Below are 27,407 nucleotides of genomic sequence, written 5' to 3' on the forward strand. Positions count from 1 at the left end.
ACGTAGAATTTATGTGAGAAATTATGACCACTTTCACACGTCAATCTAAGATCCAGATAGGTCCAACAAGGCAGTAGTAAAATCGTGTTTGTAACTGATTAGTTAAAAATACAAAAAAAATTCACTGCTTGTAGAATGAAAACCACCACCACCACAAATGGAACACAGATCATGGATGCTGTTGCTGCTGCTTCTGCATGGGACTTGGGTGATGCCTTAGGTTTTGGGTTTTTCTGTCTTGTTTTGGTGGGTGGCTTTTGCCTTTGTATTAAGTGGTGCTGGGATCTTGTCACAGGATGATGGGGGCAGGGCAGTTTGGTCCTAGCAGGGAACTCAGTCTCCTCAAGGACACTCTCTTTGAGCTCCAGGCCCAGAGAATAAACAACGTGGAAGAAAGAAGGCAAGCAGGAAGGATGAAACGTTGTGATTTGGAGTTGTTGATTGGACAGGGGACCGTTTTATGCAAATGGACTGAAACTTATAAAAGGGGGGAGATCTCGTGACTAGTGCTCTTTCGCTTCCATCTTGGAGCCATCTGGGCATACGTAGCCACTGCTGTGGCTCTGGTGCTGCCAGGGTGTGGCCTTGAAGGCCTTTAATAAATATTCACTTTATTCTTATAACTCTGTCTAGCCTCTGTTTCAGCCCTTAAGGCAACATGGAGACTTTATGCTAGAAGGCTTTCTGCATAATGGCATGGACTGTAATAACTCTGTCTTCATGAGGCTGATTTAGCTATGCAATAACAGACTTTTACAACTACCCAGCTTCTATAGTCTTCAATGAAGATGCACCAAAAACTTGCCACTGAGCCATCAACAAGTCCGTGGAACACCCCTATGTTTGTAATTACAAAGAAATCAGGTAAATGGAGATTACTCCATGACTTCAGGAAAATTAATGCAGTTATAGAAAGTATGGGTGCTTTACAGCCTGGAATGCCATCGCCAACTATGATATCTGCTACCTGGGACATTATGATTGTCGACTTCAAAATTTGTTTTTTCACTATTCCTTTATATCCTGATAATATCCCAAAGTTTGCATTTACAGTGCCTTCTGTTAATCATGCTGCACCAGTAGAACACTATCAGTGGAAGGTGCTGCCACAGGGTATGAAAAACAGACCAACAATTTGCCAATGGTATGTTGCACAGACACTCTCACTAGCAAGAGATCAATTCCCAGGAGCATACTGTTATAATTACATGAATGACATTTTAAAAGCAACCTCAATCAAAGAAGGCCTTTTGCAGATTCAGACAAAATTGATATGAGCACTGCAAGAGTTTGGGTTGCAAATTGCATCACAAAAGGTGCTGCAGCAACCCCCATGGAATTACCTGGGATTTAAAATATTAGATCAAACAATACAACCACAAACAATACAACTTTCAACCAAGATGCAAACATTGAATGATGCACAAAAACTTTTGGGTATCATCAGCTGTGTATGACCCTATTTAGGGTTAACCACCCCACAATTATCACCCTTGTTTAATATTCTTAAAGGTGACCCTGAGTTAACTTCTCCAAGGAAATTAACTCCAGAAGCAAAAAACACTTGAAATAGTGTAGTGGGCAATAACAAACCAACAGGTTTATCGAATATGCCCTGAAGTTTGTTTTACCATGTTTATTGTTGTTGGTGGTTTACACCCTAGAAGTATCATTGGTCAATAGGATACTGAGTGGTCTGATCAACTACACATTTTAAAATAGATCTTTTTGCCCCATCAACCTAAAAAAAAAAAAAAAGCACCTACTATTTTTGAGCTAATTGCACAATTAATTATTAAATGCCATCAAAAGTGTTTGCAGCTGAATGCTAAAGATCCCTCAAAAATTATTATACCAGTACAACGAGAATGTTTTGAATGGTGCTTTGCAAATAGCACAGCGCTACAAAGTGCCTTACAAAACTTTACAGGGCAAATTACCTATCACCTACCCAGTCACAAACTGTTGCAACTAAGCAGGACCACTACGTTCTTTGAAACTGCTAAACAATCGCACACCCCTGAAAGGTCTCACTGTTTTTACTGGCAGGTGTGGGAAAGTAGGAAAAGCCATTGTGACCTGGAAAGATGACCATGGATGGTAAACACTAGAGGGTTGTGATAGCAGATCACCCCAGCTAGTTCAATTACATGCTGTAGCCATGGCTTTTCAATGTTTCCCTCATGTTCCCTTAAATATTGTAACTGATTCTACTTATGTTGCAGATATTACACAATGATTGGACCAAGCATTCTCAAAAGAAATTGATAATGCTGCACTGTTTGAATAGGTAAAAACTTTGTGGCACACAATCCACACAATCCAAGCCAGAACTTGTCCCTATTATCTTTTGCATATTTGAAGTCATGCAAACTTGCCAGGCTATATAGCAGAAGGTAAGGAGCGAGCTGATTGGTTAGCCAGCCCTGACTGGACAGCACCACAGCCAGACATGCTGGCTCAAGCGAGAACCTCAAATGCCTTTTTTCATCAAGGTGTTTGAGCCCTACAATGACAATTTTTGTTAACAAATACTGAAGCATGCAATATTGTTAATACTTGTGCTGATTGCCAAGGCCACATTGTGCCACTGCAGATGGGTGTCAACTCCCATGGTCTGCATGCCTTACAAGTTTGGCAGACAGATGTTACTCACATCTCCGAATTTGGATGCTGGAAATATGTACATGTTTCTGTGGACACCTACCCATCCGCCATGTGGGCCTCAGTTCACGCTGGTGAAAAGAAGCCGTGATGTTATCACACATTGGCAACTAGCCTTTACTGTTTTAGGTATCCTCCATACTGTAAAAACTGATAATGACCCTGAGAATGTCTCGCAGCCAGTTTCTGGAACTCTGGGATGTGTTGCACCTCACTGGTATTCCCTATTCCCCTACAGGTCAAGCCATTGTTGAACGTGCCCATGGCACTTTGAAATGCATACTTGAAAAACAGAAAGGGGGAATGTGTGGTGAAACCCCAAAGAGTAGGGCAGCCAAAGCTCTGTATATGCTGAATCATCTCACAACACTGTCAAATTCCCAAAACCCTGTTATTTTTAATTATTTTTGTCATTGCAGTCTTCTAGTGAAGTCCAGTTGCCCAAGTCTAAGTTATTGGACCTCATTATCAACAAGTGGAAAGGTTCTTGAGACCTTGTCACTTGGGAGCATGGGTATGCTTGTATTTCAACAGATGCCAGAATTCAATGGGTACCCGCCTGGTGTGTGTGCCCTGCTCTACTCTCTGCTCTGGATCACAACCAGCAATCCCTCTTTGACAGCCCCTCAGGTGACACCATGGAACAGTAACAATATTTGGGTAGCACTGTTCCATGCATTGAATCAGACGTGATTTTGTGCATCTATGGCACAACCAGAACAACCTTTTCACACCTGCTTAGTGGGGGTACCTTTGAATGGCACACTAAGTACACAAATAACACAAGATGTTGTTAAACTGATACATCTCTCACAGGGTATTAGAATACCACAACCCGCTGTATGGAACTATGGGATCTTTGGGATGACAATTTACCTGTTGCTTCACTTAAACCCCAAGAGTTAGACATTTTAAGGACATTATCAGCAGAAGGATGTGTATTTTTTAATTATACACTGGGACATGATATGTGAGACTGAATTGGAACAGGAAAGGAAAATGTTACCCCTGATAGTTTCTGAATTAAATAAATTGGCTTGCTTTTTAGCAAAAAGAGTAAATGAAACTTCCTTAATTTTGAGTGCTTTGGCTATAGATGTAGATAGCGTGCAGCATGCTACATTGCAAAATTGTGCTGCTATTGATTTTCTGTGGTTAGCTCATGGACATGGTTGTGAGGAGTTTGATGGCATGTGTTGTATGGAAAATTTTCTGGGATGAATCACTGGCTGGAAGGGTTAGGTTTATCAAGCTGGGTGAAGAGCCTCATTCAAACTGGGCTTATCATTTTTTGTATTATCATAATTATTTTGCTCATTGTGCCATGTTTGTTATCCTGTCTACAAAGGGCCCTGCAGAGGATGTTAAAGACTGCCTTTGTAGTTGAAAAACAAAAAGGGGGAACTGCTATGGCTAACAGCTGGCCTGGTCTCAGAGACACAAGTAACCCTGACCTTGACTTGATCAGCCTGTACTCATGAGGAAAGGAAGTAAACATCTTTAAGGAAAAAAGCACTGAAAAGCGGAAGGACTTAACTGCAAGGAACGCATGCTAGCCAATCTTTGGTGAGCACGTATGCAGGTAGCTATTGGCCAGTGAAGTGGGTGGTAACAAGTTACTAGCCAATTGGGAATCAAATGCGCAATTTTTTGAAAACCATATAAATATGAGCTGTGAACAATAAAGATTACTATTGCCGCTTGAACCTTGGAGTGCCGTGTCTGTCTTTACTGCGACAGTAGGCAGCACATACCTACAGCAACCAGCCTAGATGTGATCTCATGGACATGATCATTAAGCAGTATGGCTTTTCAGAGCTTTTGTTGATTGGCAGCATGTTACTTAATTGCCTCTTGCAGGCAAAATATGGTCCCTGGTTGAAGAGCCCAAGCGTAAGCATGTCCTTCACACCAGGGATATGGCTAGTGTTTTGCTCCTAATCCTCTGGGGGTCAAAACAAACTTCAATATTAACAAACTTTTGAGAATAATACAGCCACTTCCAAAGTGTAAAAGCCCAAATGTTCATAGCTTCAATAAAGTCTATCCCACTTACCCAGCTTCCCCCAATAGTGCCACTATTGCTGCATTTCAGGCCAAAGGCAGCCAAACTTCTTCCACACAAATAAAAGTTAAATCTCACAGAAAGAAGAAAGCATCTTAACCAAGTTTTAAAGCACATAAGCCTTCAGGTTTCTGGTACACACGGAGGAATGGAAATGGAAATCATTTCATATGCTGGTCTCAGAACTCTAATTTTTATGTGCTCCAATGGAGATCACACAGTAACATAAAATGGCTAGTTTCATTTAGAAGTTCACTGGTGTCCTGGTTCTGTCCAGGACAGTTAATTTTTGCAGCAGCCAGGAGGGGCACAGTCCCGAACCTTGGGGTTATTAGATACCTCCATGCATGGCAGGGGGGGACGATACAAAGTGGGGTGATGTTCTTTCCTGTTTTGCTGGAGTGTACAGTCAAGTTGCACTGAGTTCCAAGGGGTGAGCAATTGCGTGTGAATTATTTGCCCGTCTTGTACACACTGTTATTAATATTGTTGTTATGGTTTCCTTTCTTATTTCATTGCTGTTTCTAATAAATTGTTTGTATCTCAACCCATGATCTTTATCTTTTCATGTCTCCAGTTCTCCTCCCCATCCTGCCTCGGGGGAGGGGGGAAGTTAGTGAACCATTTGTGGCCTGGGGGTTTTCAATGCTGTTGAGGTTTAAGAGTCTTCCTTTTGTTTCGTTTTCTCAAAGAATTTTTCCCCATATGTGTTGCTAGGAGACAACGACCGAGTACTTAAGAGAGACAAAAGAAGTGGCCACAGCTTGGGGGGAGAGGTCCAGCTGGCTACTCCCTCTTTGCCTAGGGGTCTCTGGGAAGGACAAACATACTGTGAGAATTGGGCTGGAAAAAGAAGGGGCTGGGGCACCTGCTAGCTCTTGTGCTATCAGCATTCGAAGGGGAAGGAGGCTGCAGTTGCTGTGGGAAGAATTCACCACCACTGTAGGTTTCTGTCTTCAGCTGCTTTCTACTGTGAGTGGAGCTCTGCTCATAAGAGCAGCCATTGCACTGGGACCTTATTAACACCCTACCTCACTAAAAAAGAACTTTCACCATCTGCTCAGGTACCTCAGGGGGAAACCCCAGGTTCCTGACCCCTTTCCCCTCCCAGGGAGCCTTGCCCTGCTCAGGAGCTGGGCTGCAACTGCCCCACCCCCGCCAGTTTTTGCCACTGCTCTGAGGTTTCTTTGCTACACTGTAACTCATACCCCCTGCTTGCTGGGACATCCCACGGTTTCAGCTACAGCTGCCGAAATTCCGATACATCTCACCTACCACTCTGGGACTTTGCTCATCCCTGCCTTCTGACCTTGCTGCTCCAAGGTTCCTGCTACAGCTCTTTTTGCTATCCAGAGGGGGCACCAGGATCAGGTCCCCCTGTGAGTTCGTAAAGGAAGCCTTTTCTCCATCCATTTCTGCCAGCTGCATCTGCCATTACTGCGTGGAGGGAGACAGCCGAAACCCATGCCACAGTGCCCCATGCAGCCACGGAGGAATCATCACAACCTGCCCTGCCCAACTGGGAGCCAACAGCAGCCTTGACAGCTGCGACCATAACTACACCTAAGGGGAAAGTGCCTGCAGTCAAGAAGGCTGCTACTGGGTTTCCAGTTTTGCTGGTTGTTGCTGCCACTGTTGTTGTTTGTTTGCCTTGTTATACATACTAGTAAAGAACTTATTACTTTTCCCATATTTTTGCCTGAAAGGCCCTTGATTTCAAAAATTATAACAATTTGGAGGGAAGGGGGTCATATTTTCCATTCCAAGGGAGGCTCCTGCCTTAGCAGACACCTGTCTTTCAAACCAAGACAAGTGGGAACACTAAATTGGGGAATACCATTCCTAAACCTTGACAGCCTTATTTGGCACTCAGTGTGGGACACAAAGGGTTGAGATAACAGATCTGTCAAGAGCAGGCTGGAAACATATTTGATCTAAGCATTTGTAATAGGTACAGAGCCACTGGTTATAATGTTGCTTCCTCTGTTCACATGGTTGTGGTACCTAACCTTGTATATGCTCCCATATATGCACTATGTGCTCCTCGTGATGCTCTTCAGAGAAGGGAGAGGGATCAGGATTGCTTTGTTGCTGTACTGTGAGATATCAGTTTAGGACATAAACATCAAGGGCTTGAAAACTTCTAAGATCACTTGCCCAGCATCTGACTCCTTGGTTTTTCCCTCTAAGATTGGGACTGTTGAGCCTGAAATGCTGTACCACTTGCTGTTAACATGGGCTATAAACAGCCACTGTGATTAGCCTTTGTATCTCTGCAGGCTTTCTGTCTTGAAAAGATGTGACTTTGCTGAGCAACACTAAACATTAGATAATTATGTAGATGTACTCCAGAGATTTGTTTTGAGATAAACACTTTGAAGCCATAAAATGTACTGGATCTGTAGTAAAGCTGACAGTATATTTGCTTTTAGCACAAGAGCCATCTTGCCAGCAGGACAAAATACTACTTCCTGTAAAACCCAAATGGACTCAAATGTTTTTGGTTGGCTGTTTTTGGGGGGATGTTGGTGTGGTTTGTTGTTTGGTATTTTTAAAGCACCTGGAACTGACTCTAACTGGTGTTCTTGTGTTAATTTCAGCATGTGATTCTTCCTTTTTCTGTGATCACACATGAATACTTTGAATTATGTTCTGTTGGGAAGAGGCCAACTGAAAACACTTGAGCAGCAAACAATCTACTCAGATGAGACTAATCTTTGCATAACAGGAGTAAAGGAGAATATTTTGAAACTCATCTCCTTTTGCAGGAGGCAGGCAGTGCTGTTGGCATATTCTAAGGGCAAGATGTGTATTACTGCTTGTCTGATGTCCAGTACAATGAAGCTGTGATTTGCTAGGTGCTCTCAAACCTGCAAAGTTAACCCAGACCATAAATGCAATAAGGGTTATCTGGCTACTAATGAGATGCAAAAATGATGGTTACTGTACAGCTTCCAGTATGCAAATAGAAGTAAATTAGAGCTCTCTTGAAAGCCCAGTATACTCTGAAGGGTGATGATGAGTGCCTTTCTTTTTTCTGTAACTAGACTCTATAACAGCTGGCTTCTGGTGAGTCCTTCTTTTTCCACTCTCAGAGTTAAACATGGGATTTTAATGATATGTTCTGTAGATGTACATGTGTACAGCTGATGTACAGCTGTAATTTTAAAATCTACATTGTAAGTCAAGTGATCAGTCTGGTCAAAAATTGTTGGCTTGGCTTTCTTTATCGCTAAACAAGCAAGTAGGTAGCTGTCCTGGGTTTGGCCCAGATCAGTGGAGGGGGGGCATGGCCAAGACTAATGTTATTTGACACCACCTCACATCATTGCTGGGTTGGGGGAAAAGGGTGGGAGAAATCATGGTGGGTGAAATGGTCCAGTATTGTTTTATTTTACATGTAAATCGTTTTCTTGTCTTACACCTTTCATTATTCATATTGATGGTGTTACTGTTCCTTTTCTTACCTCATTGCTGTTTCAAGTAAGTTGTTATCTCAACCTGTGATCTTTACCTTGTGTGCTGGGGGGGAGGGGGAGGGGAGCTGCTAGCTGCATCCACGTGGCCCATTCCTAAACCATGACAACATTTATTAGCCCCTAATGTGGAGCACCACAAAGGGTTGAGATAACAACAGATCTGCCCAGAGCAGGTTGGAAACAAATTTGATCTAAGTATTTGTTGTATTAGGTACGCAGCCACTGGTTACAATGTTGCTTGGCCTGTTCAAGCGCGTGTGGTACTGTAGTGGTTTCACATTCGCCATTTTCTGTTTTCCAAATTTAGTGTAGTGGTTTGAGTGTCTCCTAGAATTATTTACTGTTTTTCTTGCTGTGAGATAGGATTAGGAGAAAAGCAAAGCAGGCTCAAAGTTAAAAGGTATAAAGATAGGTTTATTAAAACACTGAAAGAAAAGAATGAGAATCAAAATGAAACCTTCAAAACACTTCTTCCCCACAACTGTTCACTTTCTCACTAACAACATAAAGAGACAAAACCTGGAACTTTTAGTCAGTTTACCACCTATAAAATAGTCTTTCATCAGTTCATTTAGAGAAAGAAGCGTCTTTTAGTCTGCAATGGAATTTCCCCACTGATACCATAGAACAGTTTTCTTGTGGGTTTTAATTGTCACAAATACAGCTGCCCGGAAACCTGCCTTTGTGAAGTCCCTCCCATTGGCAGATTTCCCGTCAGCTGCATATGCGTCATGGACGCTGCTGGGGTATCATTTTAAAAATGAACAATTCCAAACACAAAGGATTTTCTTCATCTCATGGAACAGAGATCTCTTTTCTCTTTTTTCACTGGAGCAGAGGGCTTCATCTCTCTCTCTCTCTGTTCAAGCTTCTCAATAGATCATAGCTTTCATAAGATCAGAGCTACTTCAATATTTACTTAATCCATCACAAATACCTTTGCTCCAATCCACAATCTGAACAATCTTATCATTTCCCCAATGCATATTTTTCCACGATTACAAGGATATTCTAGTATATTACAGTCCATTACCATGGCTCATAAAAGACTTTCAGCCTAAAACCAAGGCATCTTCTCATCTCTCCTCTCACTTAGGATCTTTGCTCTCTCTTCAGTAACTTTGTCTCATGCCGTGTCTCTCCACGTTTCACTCCAACTGTTCTCTTGCTCATAAAGAGGATTTAATGTTTTGCAAGTTTTATCTGTCAACGAAAGAGTTAACATTCTCCCAGGTCTGCAGAGGGCATGATTGTTTTTCCCTGGGAAATGGCCAAAGGTGACAGACTCAGGCTGTGCCGGGGCTGGAGCCAGGATGTCTCGCGTGGCCAGCAGGCAGTTTTGTGCGGCTTTCCAGGTCTCTTGCTCCTGGAAGGCCTTTTGCAAAGCCTGCACGACTTTTCCCCACACTTTAAGGTTTTTCCCCGACACTGAAGTGTGGCGTAGCGGCAGATGTTAGCAGCCACTTGGGCCTGGGCTCAGTCGGGACAGGACATACTCTTCTCCCCTCCCTCTGCCTGGAAGTCATCGGGCCCACCCTGGCCGAGACAGCTGCAGCGACAGGGCATGGCTGGCCCGCCAGGCCCCGGGGACCACGTGGCAGAGTGGGGCTGGCCCTGTTACCTGTTCTGGGGCCGGGAGAAAAAGGAGTTTTCCTGGAATTTCTTCTGATTTTTAACCTGTGTAGCCCAGAGGCGTATCTAACTCTAATTGGTTAATCAAGCTGTCAACTTCAAAGCCAGTCACTAATTGTTTTTTGCTATAACTCTCTTGGAAAAAATCACTCCTGTGCTAAACCAGCTCAAGTACCTAAGCCTGTATATATTCCCATATGTGCTCCTTGCAATTTTGTTTTTCACAGCAGGGAGAGGCATCAGGATTGCTTTGTTGCTGTATCGTAAGATACCAGTTTATGACATGATAACATCAAGGGGAATGATGGTCCTTTGGGATGTGTATTCAGTGTTGCTCTCCTACCCTTACCTTGGTTGCTAGCTTTGGGAGTGCATTAATAATAGTATCCAGTGGGGGGTGGGAACTGGGGAGGATGATTTTCCCCAGCTTTTCACCCCCTTTTCCTCCTTCAGACCTGTTACATCAGCTTTTGAGAATTTTGAATTCTCATTGCATGTTAAGGAAAGCATGTTATTTTTGCTAAGTTTTCCAGGTCTCCTCAGTGCAGTGCACACAATGAAAGAAACAAGAAAGATTTCTAGGGAGAATAGAGATCTTCCCCAAGGGTGGGATAGTAATGAGTGGCATGGACTGTGGCAGAAAATGGGCCAGTATTTGGAGGATTTCTCTCCTCCAATGGTTTGGAAGGTCATCTCTGAACAACCAGAGAACCCTGTTAGAATGCTGAGGTGACTCCAGAGAGGCACAAATTACTTCATTTTGCTGGGCCCTGGCTGCTATTTATCAGACACTGCTCATTACTAGACAGCACTCTCAGGGGGAGGAGGAGGAAAGCAGAGCAACTGGCACTGTGGTCACTCAAGCTGCAGCTGAACCAGAGGAACAACCCGTGCTGGTAGCAGTCACCCCTATAGAGAAGAAAAAATCCAAGAGCAAATCAGGTCACTTAGTGAGGGATGAAGAGGAAGTAGGGTCCTCACAACAAGAGTAAAAAGCATGGCCAGAGATAGTAATTTGATACCTATCCCTGGTTGAGCTGCGAGATATGTGAAAAGATTTCAGCTGCCAGTAGGGTGACCCATAGTGACCTGACTGTTCCAATGCTGGGATATCATGACCCAAGATATGGAACTAGATGGTAGTGAAGCCATGCAGCTGGGATCCCTGTCCTGGGATGTGAGCATTGACCAGGGGATTGAGAAAAAGACAGAAACTCTCAGCCTCTGGACATGACTCCTGTCAAGCATGAGGGAAAGGTATCTTTTCACAGATGATCTATCAGTGCACTGAGACAAGTGGAACACCATGGAGCAAGATATCCAGTACCTGAGAGAATTAGCTGCGCTGGAGGTACTCTATAAGGATTCAAGTAATGAGCAGTCCCCTAATAGATCCAGGTGAAGTCTAGGGCACACAACCCATGTGGCCGAAGTTCCTATGGAGCACACCATAGTTGTACGCCAACTCATTGGTGATGTCATGGAAAGAAGGAGAACAAACAGTGGATAATTTGGTTGCTCAACTGGTAATATGAGGAAAGTCTCTCCTCCTCCCTGTGAGCCTGCATCTCAGCCACAGAAAGACTGTCCAAGGACTTGCAGCAATTTAAAGAGGAAATGTCCTGTGCCCTGCCAGTACAGGCCAGAGTCTCTGCTATTAAGAGCAAGCACACCCCTGCTCAAGAGAGAGAACACACTGTGAGGTAGGTAACCTGTGCTTTTACCTGCATGACCATGCAGAGGACATGAGGGAGTGAGATGGAAAACCCACCTCTGCCCTAGGAGCCTTGGGTATGTGAGTTGAGAAGAATAACAACCACCACGGGAAGTTCTTCAAGGATAAATGCTGCTCCAGTTTCCAGTGGGCAGGTCCTCAGACAGGATGGAAGGTGCTGATGTTACTTCCAGTCCTCTTGAAGGGACCTGCAGTTCATCATATTTACAAGTGAGCAATGAGTACCATGACCAGAACTAGAGGGGCCCGGCCTCCAGCCAGGTGTAGGAAAGAGACAATTGGATCTATTGGACTATGTGGATCTGATGACCTGGCACATCAGATCCACAGGAGTATAAGGCTTTAGTTTATACCAGTGCACAATGTACCCTGATGCCATCAAGATATAGTGAGGCAGAATCCATCTCTATTTCTGGGGTGACAGGAGGATCCCAACAGCTGACTGTACTGGAAGCTGAACTGAGCCTGGCTGGGAATGAATGGCAAAACCACTCCATCCTTGGCATAGATTACCTCAGGAGAGGGTATTTCAAGGGCCCAAGAGGGCACTGTTGGGTTTTTGGGATAGCTGCTGTGAAGACAAGAGGAAATTAGGCAGCTGAATGCCTTGCCTGGTCTCTCAGAGGATCCTTCTGCTGTGGGACTGCTTATGGTCGAAGAACAACAGGTACTGATCACTACCACAACTGTGCACTGTCAACAGTACTGCACTAACTGGGATTTTTTGGCCCCCATCCATGAGATGATTCATGAACTGGATAGCCAGGGAGTGGTCAGCAAGATCCACTCACCCTTTAATTGCCCCATATATCCAGTGCGTAAATCCAAGGGAGAATGGAGACTGACAGTTGATTATCGTGGCCTGAACGAAGTCACACCACCACTGAGTGCCAGACGTGCTGGAACTTCAGTACGAACTGGAGTCCAGGGCAGCAAAGTGATGCTGTCATCAACATTGCCAATGTGTTTTTCTGCATTCCTTTAGCAGCAGAGTGCAGGCCAAAGTTTGCCTTCACCTGGAAGCGCATCCAGTACACCTGGAACTGCCTGTCCCAGGGATGGGAACACAGCCTCCTGATTTGTCATGGACTGATCCAGGCTGCACTGGAAAAGGGTGAGACTCCAGAACATTTGCAATACATTGATGACATCATCCTATGGGGCAACATAGCAGAGGAAGTTTTTGAGAAAGGGGAGAAGATAATAGAGATCTTCTTGAAGGCTGATTTTGCCATAAAACAAAGTAAGGTCAAGGGACCTGCCCCGGAAATCCAGTTTTTAGGAGTAAAGTGGCAAGATAGCCACTGTCAGATTCCAATGGACATGGTCAACAAAATAGCAGGTATGTTCCCACCAACAAGCAAGAAGGAAACTCGGACTTTCCTAGGTGCTGTGGGATTTTGGAGGATACATATTCCAGATTACAGTCATATTAATTGCAAACCCTCTCTTATCACATCACCTGAAAGAAGAATGATTTCAAGTGGGGTCCTGAACAAGAACAAGCGTTTGACTAAAGTAAACAGGAGACAGTTCATGCAGTAGCCCTTGGGCCAGTCAGGACAGGACAAGATGCGAAAAATGTGCTCTATACTGCAGACAGGGAGAATGGTTCTTTCTGGAGTCTCTGGCAAAAGTATCTGGGGAGACTCAAGGACAGTCCTATGGGTTCTGGAGTCAGGGATACAAATGATCCAAGGCCTTTTACACCCCAACTGAAAAAGAGATACTGGCACGTTATGAAGGGGTTCAAGCTGCTTCAGAAATGCTTGGCACGAAAGCAGAGCTCCTCCTGGCACCCCAACTGCCAGTGCTGGATGTTCAAAGAGAAAGTCCCTTCCATACAACATTCCACTGATGCTATGTGGAGTAAGTGGATTGTTCTGGTCACACGGCAAGCTCCAGAAGGGAATCCCCTTGCTCAGGGATCTTGGAAGTCATCTGGAACTAGCCCAAAACTGAAAATTTCAGACTATCAGCAGAAGAGGAGGAGGAGAAGGTTACACATGTTGAGGTGGCCCCACCATATAATCAGCTACCTGAAAATGAAAAGCAACATGCTCTTTTTGCTGAAGGTTTCTGCTCTATCATAGGAATACATTAAAAAATGGAAAGCTGCTGTATGGAGTCCTACGTTGGTATGTCACAGAAGCTGTTGAGGAACAAAGTGGATCAAGTCATGTTGCAGAGCTGAAAGCCATCCTGCTGGCTTTAAGTATCACTGAATGTGAGAAGTGGCTAGCACTCCACCTCTACATTGACTCATAGATGGTAGCAAATGCTCTGTGGGAGTGGCTGGACTGATGGAAAAAGACCAATTGGCAGCACAGAGGGAAACTCATCTGGTCTGCAAGACATTGCTGTCTGGGTAGAGAAGTTGACTGTAAAAGTCCCTCATGTAAATGCCCACATACCCAAGAGTCAGGCTATGGAAGAAGATGGCAACAATGGTCAGGCAGATCAAGCTGTCAGGATTAAAGTGGATCTGGACTGGTAACATAAGGGTGAATTATTTCTGACTTGGTGGGCCCATGACACCTCAGGTGATCAGGGATGAGACGTAACAAATAGATGGGCTTGTGATCAAGGGGTGGACTTTACTGTGTACACTATCACACAGGTTTTCCATAGGTGTGAAATGTGTTGCAATCAAGCAGGCCAAGCGGATAAAGCCTCTGTGGTATAGGGGACGATGGTTGAAATGTAAATATGGAGAGACCTGGCTAATCAATTACATCACACTGTCACAAACCTGCCAAGGCAAGAACTGCATGCTGGCAATGGTGGGAACAGCTACTGGATGGCTAGAGACATACCCTGTGCTTGACACCACTGCCTGGAACACCATCTTGGGCCTTGAAAAGCAAGTCCTGTGGTGACATGGCAACCCAGAAAGAATTGAGTCAGACAACGGGACTCATTTCCAAAATAGCCTCATAAACACCTGGGCCAGGGAGCATGGGATTGAGTGGGGGTATCATATTCCCTATTATGTCCCAGCCTGTGGGAAAACTGAACAATGCAATGGACTGGTAGAAACCACATTGAAAGCAAAGTGTGGTGGGACCTTCAAACATTAGGATCTACATTTAGCGAAGGCCACCTGGTTAGTTAATGCTAGAGGCTCTACCCATCAAACTGGCCCTACCCAATGAAAACATCCACGTGCTGTAGAAGGGGATAAAGGCCCTTTGGTGCATATGAGGAATGTGTTAGGGACGACAGTTTGGATTAGTCCTGCCTCAAGGAACGGCAAACACATCTGTGGGATTGTTTTTGCTCAAGGACCCAGGTGCACCAGGTGGGTAACACAGAGGGATGGGGAAACACGATGTGTGCCTCAAGGGGATTTGATTTTTGGGTGAGAACAGCCTGTAATGTTGAATTGTATAATATTGGTTGCTGAATGACACTGCCACTGTATGTCATAACTCCCATGGACAATGAGGTTGGACTGTTCCAGATACAGCAGTCATGAGCTCCTGATGCAGCAACCAGCTGATAGCACACCAGCCCTCCTTCCCTGCAAGACATCTAGGACAGATAGAACCCACATTCATAGACTAAATGAACTGAACAGACATTTTGGAAGGACAGCCATTGTCTAAGGGAATGATACCCATGCGCATGTGTGTATATATACAAATATAAATATATATATTTGGAAGTTGCAGGATCTGGACATGACATAGATGGTATAGAATAAGGGGCAGCTAATGTCTTCGTTCCAGTCAGGATAAGGTTAATTTTCGCAGCAGCCAGGAGGGGCATAGCCAAGACTGAGGTTATTAGATACCACCTCATTCCATGTATGGGAGAGATGGAGGGCAGTGGCATTTTTCTCTCTATTAGTATTGCTGTTTTTACTGTTCATTTTCTTATTTTATTGCTGTTTCTTGTAAATTGTTCATTTCACAACCTGTGATCTTTTTGTACCTCCAATTCTCCTCTCCATCCCACCACAGGAGGCAGGAGCAGGCAGTGCATGGTCTGAGATGTTTCAGTGGGAACAACAGATTGGGGAATACCATTCCTAAATGGCAACAACTGGTCTTTCAAAAAAGTGACAAATAATTCTCCATAGAGGACTTTTTAACATGACTAGTTGCCTCAAGAGACAGCCATTTGACACTTACTGTTCAAATTCAATAGATGATGGTAATGTTTCTTCTGTTGTACAAATCTAAGTTTTTAACAAAAGTTGAGCTTCAATGCCTTTTCTGCTTAGCATTTTGAATAATTTATGGTCACAAAAAACCCAAACAAACCGCATGAGAGATTAGGCAGAGATCTCAATGAAGTAACTATATCATTAAGAACCAATAAAGTCTTCATCAAACATTTGTGTATGGGCATTTTGTTACCACATTAATGACAAATTAGAAGGGATTTAGATAATAGCTACAAGACACTTGAAAAAGTACAAAAGAAGCCTTAACCTCTCAAGCTTAATGCATCACTGAAAGGCATTCAGCTGTGGTAGCACAAGTATTTCCAGAGTTAATATTCTGCAAGAGAAGTAATTGGGAGCACAGAGATAAAATTCAGTTTTCGTCAATACATTATAACATGCCCATTCTTTTAATAAAGGTGAGTGCTTTCACAGATAGTTATTCCAGCCAAGATCAGCAAACATTTCAACACCAGTGTAGTTTATACCCATGAATTAGAGGGTTATACAAGCAGACTTTATGCAAGACAAAATGCATATTCACAGAATGCATTTTAAGTCAAAGCTACTCCATTGCATGGCTTTTGTTTTGACAAGGCCAAAGAGGGTGTTGCAAAAGAGAATATTATTCACAGCCTTTGCCTAGGTCTGACAGCAAAAGGTTTCTAGCTGTAGAGATGCCTAAGGATTAATTTAAAATCAAACATTTTTGCACAATGTCTATCACACAAGAATTGACCCAAGTGGCACAATTGACTAAACATTGGTCCTTACACTGTTCCAATACTCTGGCAAAGAGTTTTGCATCTTAACACCTCCAAATATTTTGCTACAATGAATATGAAAACATATGCCTTAAATATTTTAACTAGGATACATATCTTAACTTGGGGAAGAGTCACAGCTATTGCAAACATATCCCTACCTTATCAACTTACGTTTCTTCTCCCAAGCAAAAGCCCTTTACCCAGTATTCTCAATTACTTGTATCATTTTAAGAAAACAAAACAGCCCAATGGAAACTCATCATGTCATGTTTTAGTAGTACTAAAATCATAAGGAGTAAGACAGCCTACTTGCCAGGCAGCCTTCTCTGGGATTAACAAATACTACAGTATCTGAAAGTGGCACTCACTTAATACAGCCCTTTTACATTCCCCTTGTTTTCCATGTGATGGCTTCAATTAAAAAATCCCAAACATCCAGAAAGTCTGAAGTTCACATTTCTTCAAGTCAAGCAAGATTCCAAAATATCATACTTGCATCCCAATTCAGTAGCTTTATCATATTTCTCCTATTTGTAGGCCACTTAGGGCAGATATTTACACATTTAAAATATTTCAAAAAATGTGGAGATAGGCAATCGATTTGACTCCTCTTGGCTACTAGTGCTTTGGGGGAAGGTACACAGTGCCAAATTACTATTAAACTTATCTGGTGAGATGAGACATTCTTATTCAGTCACTACCACAATAGCTTAGTAATTGCAATTCTTCTAACTCAAAATGCTGGATAAAATACTAGTTTTAAAAAATGAAGTAGCACTCTGGAAATAGGACGCTTATTTTGTGTACATGCATGTATATACACACATCTGATGACATGCAGCCCAAATTACAAAAGGACATGCTATATTATGAGTCACATGACCTCTAGTCCAGTCACACTGCAGTCCATCTGTAACTGCTACATTTCCAACTAACTCAGTTACACTTCGGTCCAAGATAATATCTCCGCTGTTTAGCCTTTGCTACACATTACTATGACTATCTGATGACGGCCATAAACTACACAGTCAAGCTGGATGTCAAAGAACAGAATAAAGTTCTGCAAGCATTTTTTTCTGGCATTTCCTACCCTCTAGATGTAAAATGAGCATGAATGGATTACAACTAAAGTGCTATTAAACAGAAAACACTGTGTGAATACATCACTATGTAAAATAACAGGCAGTGTAAACATGACTTCAGAAACAGCAAGGTAAAAACATGTTTGAGCTTTTGAGAAGTTACAGATATGGTCCCACACTCAGACACTGGCAGAACATCACTGCAGTAGCAGAGATCTGAAGGATTTACCAGACAAACAAAATATTAAGAACACCCTTCCAACACTAGAGTCAAAAGTCTCCATTCATTTCCATAATATAAACCAGATTTAAAGCTATGCATATGCTTTTAGTTGTTATCTCTTGAACACAGGTTTCTTGCAAGAAATCTCAAGAGGCACAATTCTTCACATTGCTATCCAAGAAAAAGTCATGTTTTGTTTTACCTCATCCAAGGATCACTCTGTACAGACTCATGGAAATAGAGCCAAACAATGAATTATGCAAACTGATAGTGCTCAATCTTTCCAAATGGAAAGCTTTCTATTTTTATTCTCGTGGCAGAGGCAGGGTCTCCTCTTGCCACACAACAAGACCTAAGTGCACACAATCTTCTATTCTCAGGCAGTATTAGAAGTGGAAACCATTTTCTGTGCTTCTTAGCATATGCAATATCCTTACTTGGATCAGAGGAGTCCTAGGGGAAGGGCTGGAAGCTGGCTACCATCATTACCTTGCCTGTTGCCTCCTGAAGCCAGGCAGATGTCCAAAAGAGTCTACAGTCTAGGGGCTTCTGTGGGTCCCACACACCAAATCATCCAAAAACCTACACGCAACAGCAGAGTGAGAGTCAATCAAGTATTCCCCAGGCCTGAAAGTGAGAGATCATAAAGTATGCTTATGATCCATGAACCAGCATGAGATGTTTCTTGCCTTCCTGCCTACAGACAGATTCATATCTCTTTCACTTTGGAGACAGCCAACAATAGGTGATCATATCCTACAGATAGGCGGGTTGCTTACTAGCATCAACAAGACCTAAAGAAAACAAAAATAGAAGCTTAATTACACTGAGAGAGAAGTTTTGCAGCACCTCACAGTGTAGAGGCCTGCAGAAGGCAGCTTTTATGCTCAGAGTAGCACACATTTGTTCCTTGGCACCAATAAGTATTTTTGTGGAGTTGTGTTCTACCAGTTACAACTTCTATTTGCTTAATTTTAAGCTCTCTAGAAAGCATCCTATAAGACCAGAACTTTTAAACATGGTGCTCATACTTGCCATCAGTTATCTGTAAGTCCCATATCAATTCACTGCTCTGAAATAAATTATTCTCACATATTTCAAGTTGCTTTGAAATCAAAACAAATAATTTGGAAGAAACCGAGATCCAACAATACAGAACTCTAAGCAGCACACAGGTAACAAGTTGCAAAAAGCAGGGAAAGCAATGCTTTAACAAGTATTTAGCTCCCAAATCACTTGCAAAAACTAAGCATAATGCTTGGGTTCCTCCCTCCCCCATTTGTTTCAAGATTTGTTCCTTCATATAGCAAAAACACCTAATGAAATAAATTGTCCTAAGAACTACCAATCACTAACAGTGCAGTTCATTCTTCTTGTTTCCTTGACACAGCAAACTTGGTCAAACTGTGCTTCTGGGCAGCACTACACATCTAATAATGAAGCTTCTACTTATATAATTTCTCAATTGCACCTTCCCTGAAATATTGGCTTCCAGCACAAGAATGGGAGGTCACCAGTGTATGAAATAACTCAACTCCTTCCTTGAGGGTGGTGATCTGGAACCTGAGCAAAGGGTTGCCAAAAATATTATTCCCAGTCATAATGAATAGCTACATAAAGTCACTAGATAAGGCAAAGATTAACAGGAATAAGGACAGCCATTCAGAAACATCTGGGCTTGTGACAACCTTCACTGCAGATGTACGCTTTTAGCTGATTTCATGAGGGGGGCTTGCAGTTCAGGACTGCTCCTATCCCTCACTGATACAAGCTGCTCTCCACAAAGTGCTTGCTTCTGAAGACTGCTGCCCTTTCCATCTAGCTAGGAGGTCCTAAACTATGAAGTACTGCAGTAAACCTGAGCATGCTATATTAGTTTATGAAATATGCTTAGATGCTGTGCTTGAATTTTTAACAAGTCCCCAACCTTTATTGTAGACAGCACTAAGATACTGATAATCTACCATTTAAACAAACATTCAGGGGGACAGGTTTTCTGCTTCAATTTATCAAATACTGGTTACAGGACTAGCAGCTGAAAGCAGAATCTGTTGATATGTTGAACCAGCCTTTAACAACAGTAGATCCTGTCAAAAAGGTACAAAGAGAACACTTCCCTCATTTCAGTTTATTCAGCTGGTTCAACAACCCAGAGATAAAGGTCATATTTATTCAAGAAAAAACAACCTGTCAAAAGGTCCAAGTGTTTCACAAGCACAAATCAAGCATTTGCATTCCCAACCAACTAGCATTAACACTTTATTAAGGTCACATTAAACATAGGCTTTACTCTAAATATTTATACTTTAGCTTAACTAGAAGCCTTTGTACTTCCCTTCCAGTTCCTACCCTCAAACCACACCTCAAGTGGAAGAAAATTCCCGAACTGTCATTGCCACAAAGTTTAAAAAGTTACAGATAGCATATTTCTAATCCGGTTTACCTAATCTTAGGAAACTAAAAAGACAAAACAAGATGAAGCTAAACATTTCATCAAGTCAAGAAATCTGAAAAACAAATCAGATGCTGATCTGAACTACTGCTCACCTTGCATATATTATGCAAGGTGAGCATAGAAGCATATGAAGCATAGAAGCATATCATAGAAGTCACCCCACAAGATCAATACTCAACTTTATTTTATTTCTAAATGATTCAGCAAGCCAAGTCTAACACATCTAAAAGTTTGCCTGAAGGCCCAATACAAAGTAAGTCAACAACACCACTTCTCAGGACCAAAGTACTCCTTCTCCCTAGTGACAGAACAAGGGTCTAAAAAATCACTTTTCAGAATCTAAGATGCATAACCAAAGATCAAACATGACCAAAACAAAACCCACCATGTGCAGCTCCTCATGGAGGGAAGGTGAGACAGAAACAACATATGAGAGACTTCAGCCACGATGCTTGAAGAGAATTCCTCTGCTGTGGAGGGGTGAAGGCATCATGAGACCTTCATCTCCCACTCTCAAAATAAGCATCACAGGACTGGTCAGAAGGATTTACAAGAAAGGTACAACATTTTAAGGACATAAAATACCAAAAGAGATATCACATTCATAAAACTGAGGTAAGGCAACTGATAATCTTGTCTAAAGTCTACACTTGTTAATACATATCCCCAGATTGTCATAGCTTGTTTTAACTTCTTTCCAAGAACAATTAAAAACACATAGTCTCCAAGCAAAAATATGTTGATACATTGTGATTTCTTTGAAAAAAAATGGATGAGTAATGTAAGTGCAGGAAGAGGCTGTCAAACCATTCAGGTGTAAAAATGGCCCAATTACCAATCCAAGACTAGAGCAACTTCCTGAATAAGTAATAACAGAAGCGAGTCTAAGAATATACCTACCACACCTACATGAGCATGTCCACCAACTCATTACAAAAAGCAAGCCTTATGCCAAAGCCTTCTCTTCCTTCTAAATAATGAAGCTGAACTGAACATAAATCTATTATTCCACATGCTACAAGTTAATTCTGAGTTTGTGGAACAAAGCTCTTAAATCTTGACCCAGCATCATGGTTTAAGTCCAGCTGGAAATAAAGCACCATGCAGCCGCTTGCCCAAACCTCCTCAATCCCACTGTGGTGGAATGGGGAAGAGAATCCAAGTAAAACTTATAGGTTGAGATAAGAACAGTTTAATAATTGAAAATAAAGTAAAATACAGTAATCATGGTAAATGATAATAATGATAATAAAAAGGGAAAAAACAAGTGATGCACAATAACAGTTGCTTACCACCCGCTGACCAATGCCAGACCCCCCCCTTCCTGAACCCAGATTGGCCACCTTTCTGGCTAACTCCCCACAGTTTATATACTGGGCATAACATTCTAAGGTATGGAATATCCCTTTGATCAATTCAGGTCACCTGTCCTCGCTGTGCTCCCTCCCAGTTTCTTTTGCGGATCTCCTCACTGGCAGAGCATGAGACAAGGAAAAAAAGTCCTTGACTTAGGATCAACACAACTTTGCAAAAAACTAACACACTGGTATGTTATTAACACCATTCTCATTCTGAATCCAAAACACAGCACTGTAACAGCTACTGAGGAGAAATTAACTCCATCCCAGTTGAATCCGAGACACCCAGAGAGGTCAAGATGCATGTCAGCCAAGCAAAGAAATCATCCAAAAATTTATTTTGGTTTGACAGAAATCAAAGGGCATGAAATGAGAAACACAGGAGCCACTACTAAAACAATAACTCCTGGGAGAAGAGAGCTGAAGGGGACATTATTTTGCTAGAGACCAAGCAGACATCAAGTGCAAAGGGGTCTGCCCGATGCAACATATCTTCTGCAGGCACTATGGCATTTCAATTGCTTCCTTAAAGAAAAAAACATGCAATTCCTCCTCCAATTGTTTCGAGAATTTAAGTTTTTCCCCCTTTCTGGGGCAGCAGTGCCAGATTTCTTGCTTGCTGTATTAACAAAAGAGCCACAAATGCATTTTTGGATTAAGAGGAAGACTCAGAGATAAATGCTTCTCATTTATCTACCTTTACCAATCGTGTTGCTGTAAGCCTTTGAAGGCTGCCCTCTAGAAATTTGTAGAGGGAGAAAAGGAAACGAGAGGGGAAAAAATCATGAAAAACAGTCATGAAGTCCACAAAGTTTTGAAAAAAAAAAACCCTCACAGCTTTTATCTTGAGTTAGTCATCCTACGCAGGATGCTCCTACATGACAAACAAAGCTATCAAGGGAAGCCCCTTTGAAATAAATATACACGGACTAGAGCCAAGAGAACAAACCTGGGGGTGGAAAGGGAAGAATTTGCTCTCTACCATGAAGTACCTGCGTTTCTTTGGGGTTAAAATTGAGAAATAACAGAACAGAGACAGCTATAACACGGCCTCTTCCCAGAGGGCATCCTGAGAGAAGAGGCCCTGCAGGCCCCCAGCCAGCCTGTCCTACAGATCGTCTCCCCGCTGCCGGCAGCGGGCGGGGAAGGGCAGCTCGCAGGGCATTATTTACGGGCGCCGAGCCGCCCTGCCTTCCCTCCTTCCATAGCCCCCTCCCCCCCCTCCCGCGGAGGGTGGAGGAGCTGACAGTGACCACAAGGCCCGCCGCGGCCCCTCCGAACCCGACAAAGAGGCCCAGCAGGCGGCGAGGGGAGTGGTGCAGGCCCCGGCGGCAGCTCGCCGGGACATCCGCGGCGGCGGGAGGCCCGGTCCGCCGGGGGAGCGGGGAAAAGCCGTACCTTGAAGTAACCGCCCTCGTAGAGGGTGTTGGGGGGCCCGAAGATCGCCACCTCCCAGTTGTAGAGGTCGGACTCGTCGACCAGGGTGATGCGGAAGCCCTCCACCGGCTCCTCCTGCAGCGACTTCAGCTCCAGCATCAGCGCCTTCTGTGAGCTGCTCATCTGCTGCTGGGCCATGGCGCGGCGCGGCCCCCGCCGCCCAGGCTGCTGCTGCCGCTGCCCCGCCGCCGTCGCGCTTCCCCACAGGCCCCCCGCCTCGCGCTGACAGCCGTCGCCGCCACCACTTCCTTTTGTGACGGCGCCCACTCGCATCTGACCTAGGCGCGGCGCGCTGCGCCGCACCACGCCGCGCCCCGCCGCACGGCAAGCCCCGCCCCGCCCTTACCGGCGCACTTAAAGAGGCAGCGCTCTCCACCACACCGTTTGTGGAGTGCGTGGGTGTGTGGTTCCTGGCGTTGCATCAGCCCTTACTGGGCAGGTCCACATGTCGTGTGAGGCGGAAGAAAAGCTGAGTGGAGAGCTATGAGTGGGACGGAGGAGGTGGTGTTCCGTGGGGGTCACGAGTGGGGCACGGCCAGTCGGTGCTGCTGCACTGATAGACATTCACGGTCAAAAAAAGAGCAGCTTTTGTACAAAGGATGGGTTTTGAGGAGCGACTTTGCATGACCCAGGATCCCCTAAAAATCCTGCATCAACCCCCAAGCAGCAGTGTGTCAGGAAAATTAATCCACAAACACCAGAAATTTATGTTCAAAAAGGAGACAGAGGAGTCCTGTAAATACATTTGAATAAAGGGAGAGGTCGTGGGGCATTTCCCCTGGAGTCTCTCAAATTTTTAGGGGACGCAGCCTCCTTCTTATCCTAATTTCCCGGCCACATTTCCCTCTCTCTTTCCCCATTGGCTGAGGTACTTGAGAGGTACAGGTTTATTAGATGCCTAAGACCCCTTCTAATGTATATCCCCCCATTTGTCTTTTTCTTTTTGTCTCTGTTCTTTTTCTCTAAATCCAGTGATTTAGCAGTCTTGAGTAACAGTCTGTGACAATTAGTGGAATTCTGATGGAATTTATGGTTTCCCCCATTGCTTCTTTCACCTCTCCGTATCTGGCATTATCTACCATCAGGACAACTGTTTGTAAAGACACATCCTTCTCATTCCTTTCCAGTAGGAGAGGAACAGGCAGTTATCTCTCTCCCACTGGTGTTGTTTTCACTTGTCTCCACGGATGTGTGAGACGCTACAGGCAGAAAATGCAGTTTCAATCCTTCCTCCCTTTTTTGGATACGGTTAAGGGAGGAAAATGTTTATGGAGTTGGCAAGGTACATCGACCTGTGAATGTCAGCAAGCACCTCAAACCATGTTTGTGATCTCCTATTCCTTATTCAGCCTTTAACAAGAGATATTATTAACTATATTATTTATTATAAAAATAACTTTTTTTTTGTTTGCTTATCATTCAGAAGGAGGACAAATAGCATAGCACAACCCCAGATGGTGCGACTCCGGGTCTCACTTCTGGAAATGTTAATGCACACACCTGGCTTGGCAGCACAAAGGACCCCCCAGCTGTATAAGAAATATCTGGCATGGAGATGTAGTTGCAAGCTGGACATCTTATCTCAGCCAGGACAGGAGAAGTAATAAGGATGTAACAGCCCTGACAGGAAAGCTGATGCCTATTTCTTAATAAAGAATTAATGTGGTTCTAGCAGGATTAATTTAAACAAATAATAGGCTGTGATGAGTTCTAAACTAATTGTAATGTCCCCCAAAATGTCAGAGTTATTTGAAGAAAATCATTGTTGTCTGTGGACTTGCAGCCAAATAAAACTGGAGGTGAATAAAAGTGAAAATCACGTAATGCCTTAATATAAATGTGGCATTAGATTACATAGAGTCTAGGGATGAAATGGTAAAAGACCCTGAGATGCTGCTACATAGAGAGAGATTGAGGAGTGTTTACTTGTCCTGGTTTGAGGGGGAAGTGAGTTTTCCAGGAAGTTGAGGTCAAACCAATCAGTGGTCAGGTTTGAATGTTGGCACCTGGAGTGGCCACTGAGGGGTTGGACACGCCTCTGAGAACACAAGTGGTTAAAAGCAAGGACTTGCAGAGGGATTTCTTTTTTCTGGTTCCGGTTTCAGGAGAGCAGCATCTTCTCTTCCCCTGCCCAGCTTACAAGGCTGGGTGGGGGAGGGAAACCATGTGGCCAGGTTGAGGTAGGCCGGTGCCCGGGGGGGCGGTAGAGAGTGAAAGGGACTGGAGCTGAGCCAGCCCCATCCAGGATGGAGGGGTGGAGAACTGTGGAGGTGCCTCCTTCACTCCTTCCGTTCCCCCCCCCCCCAGGAAGAAGGTGCCCAGCTGTGTGTGGGAGTGCCGAGCCTGCGAGTGCCTGAGCCTGCGGCCCTGCTGGGAACCAGAGACTTTTAACTCTTTCTTGGCAGAAGAAAACTTTTTCCAGACATTGATTCTCTTGGCTGGTGGTTTGAGAGAAGAGAGAGAGACAGCCTGGGACTGAGATGATAAAGGAAGATGAAAAGAATACCAGATGGGCAGAGATGAAGAGGAGTGGCTTTTTGGGCTGGACTTTTCTTGCATAATGTTAGCCATAGACGGACCCTGAATTCTCCTGAACACAAATAAGACTGTATTTGGGTGGATGCAGTTGGCTTGAACCAAAGACTTTGTGGCAGTGATTGCCACTGTAGGAGTGGAGCGAACAGAGAAGAGAGGAAGAGGGTGTGGTGGCGCCCTCTGTCTTGAGGGATGAAGATCTCTGTTGTTGGAACCCTCGGCCCCAGGGGTAAATGTGGGGGGGACTGTGGGCCTGAAATTGGTCTGAACTTAGGCTTCAGGCTCTGCCAGTGTCTGTGTGAAAGGCAGACGAGCAACTTTCTCATGTTAGCCTGAGAAATCTAAAGGAGGAATTCAAACAAACCTTGGGAAGTGAGAAACCATCCGCAGGTGGTGTTTTTCCAGCATGTTTACTGGAAAGAAATGTTTACTAAAGTGTGTAGATGCTGAATAACCAATCATGTTCTTTGTACCGAACTACTCTATAAAAGTAGAATTTAGAAGAATAAAGTTTGCTCTCATTTTTACCATCATGGAGAGTCATGTTGTTATTTCTGTGCCGTCCGAAAACCATAACACCAGGGGACTGCTTGTCCCAATATGAGAAGATGGCTGGTTTTTGGTACTTGGCCGAACATCCTTAAAAGAGCCCTATATGCGGTTTTGGTCCATGGATGGTGGTGAGAGCACTGGACATGGAAAGGAGGGTGTCACCATGGCAGACTTCTCCGGGTGGTGCCATGGGTGACATGGGAACACGGGAGGGTGGACCTGTGTTTCCTGTGGGGGGTCTATGGTGCGAGAGAGACTCCTCTCTCCCTGGATGAATTGAAGATTGGTTTTTTTTGAGTGATGATGACTTTGATTGGGAACCCAGGGTTTCGGTTTAAGCAAATAAGATGGAGGGTAACGTGTAAGTGTTAAAAGTTAGAGGGTGGAATGGGTGGAAATAAGGGGAGGAGAAGAAATGTTCTGGGAGGTTTTCATTTCTGGTTTTTTGTGTGTTTAGGGTTTTTTTCTTTTCTATTTTCTGTTCTTATGTAGTTTAATAAAGTTTTCTTTCTATTTCAAGTTTTGGGCCTGCTCTGCTCTGTTCTTGACCATATTTCACAGTAGTTAGGAAAAACATACACTCATGGGTGCACTGGCATCTGGCCAGCGCCAACCCATGACATTACTTCAGGATTGCCACCCTGGAGTGAGCTCAGATTTACAGAAAGTTGCTTAATTCTACTCTCACATCCTCAGCCTGGGGGCTGGAGGGCTGGATCACAAACACTTGGATGGCCAAAATGCTGTTTGTTGAAGGAGCTCCTTAAAAGCCAGACTGTACTGCACTGAGATGTTTTTTCTGTTAGAAGCTCAGACACGTATTCTTTTTATTTATGTCTTAGAATAGAATAGAATGGCATATACTAGAATAGTTCATTTGGAAGGGACCTACAATGGTCATCTAGTCCAACTGTCTGATCCCTTCAGGGCTGACCCAAAGTTAAAGCATTTTAATACCCAAATGGCTTTTAAACACTGACAGACATGGAGCATCAACTATTGGGAGCTGCCCAATACCTCCGAGGGTCCAGCCTTGCAGAGAAATGGCTTAATAATAGCGAGACGGCTTCTCTGGACATGCTTTGTAAAATGAAAGGTTTTAATAACAACAAAAATAATAAACATTATAAAACAAAGAAATACAAGCCAAACACAGTGTAGAAAACACTCTTGCACTGGCTAAGGCATTCCAAAAAAGCCTCGAGCACCTCTGTGCTGTCCCTTTAGTACTTGATTGTTTAGGTGGGCTATT

The 27,407-nt window shown here is 43.7% G+C and overlaps 1 protein-coding gene across 1 annotated transcript in view; it reads right to left on the bottom strand.

Annotated features, from left to right (window-relative positions):
- The window catches only part of LOC134564855 (ubiquitin-conjugating enzyme E2 R2-like), a 207,942-nt gene extending 184,565 nt beyond the window's left edge, over window positions 1–23,377 (bottom strand). The window contains exon 1 of the mRNA XM_063424103.1: window positions 23,030–23,377. Within this exon, the coding sequence (XP_063280173.1) occupies window positions 23,030–23,341 (312 nt within the window). The 5' untranslated portion in view covers window positions 23,342–23,377. The remainder of the gene's footprint in view (window positions 1–23,029) is intronic.
- Between the last annotated feature and the right edge of the window lie 4,030 nt (window positions 23,378–27,407).

This window comes from Prinia subflava (genome assembly GCF_021018805.1).
Source record: "Prinia subflava isolate CZ2003 ecotype Zambia chromosome W unlocalized genomic scaffold, Cam_Psub_1.2 scaffold_22_NEW, whole genome shotgun sequence".
NCBI lineage: Eukaryota > Metazoa > Chordata > Aves > Passeriformes > Cisticolidae > Prinia > Prinia subflava.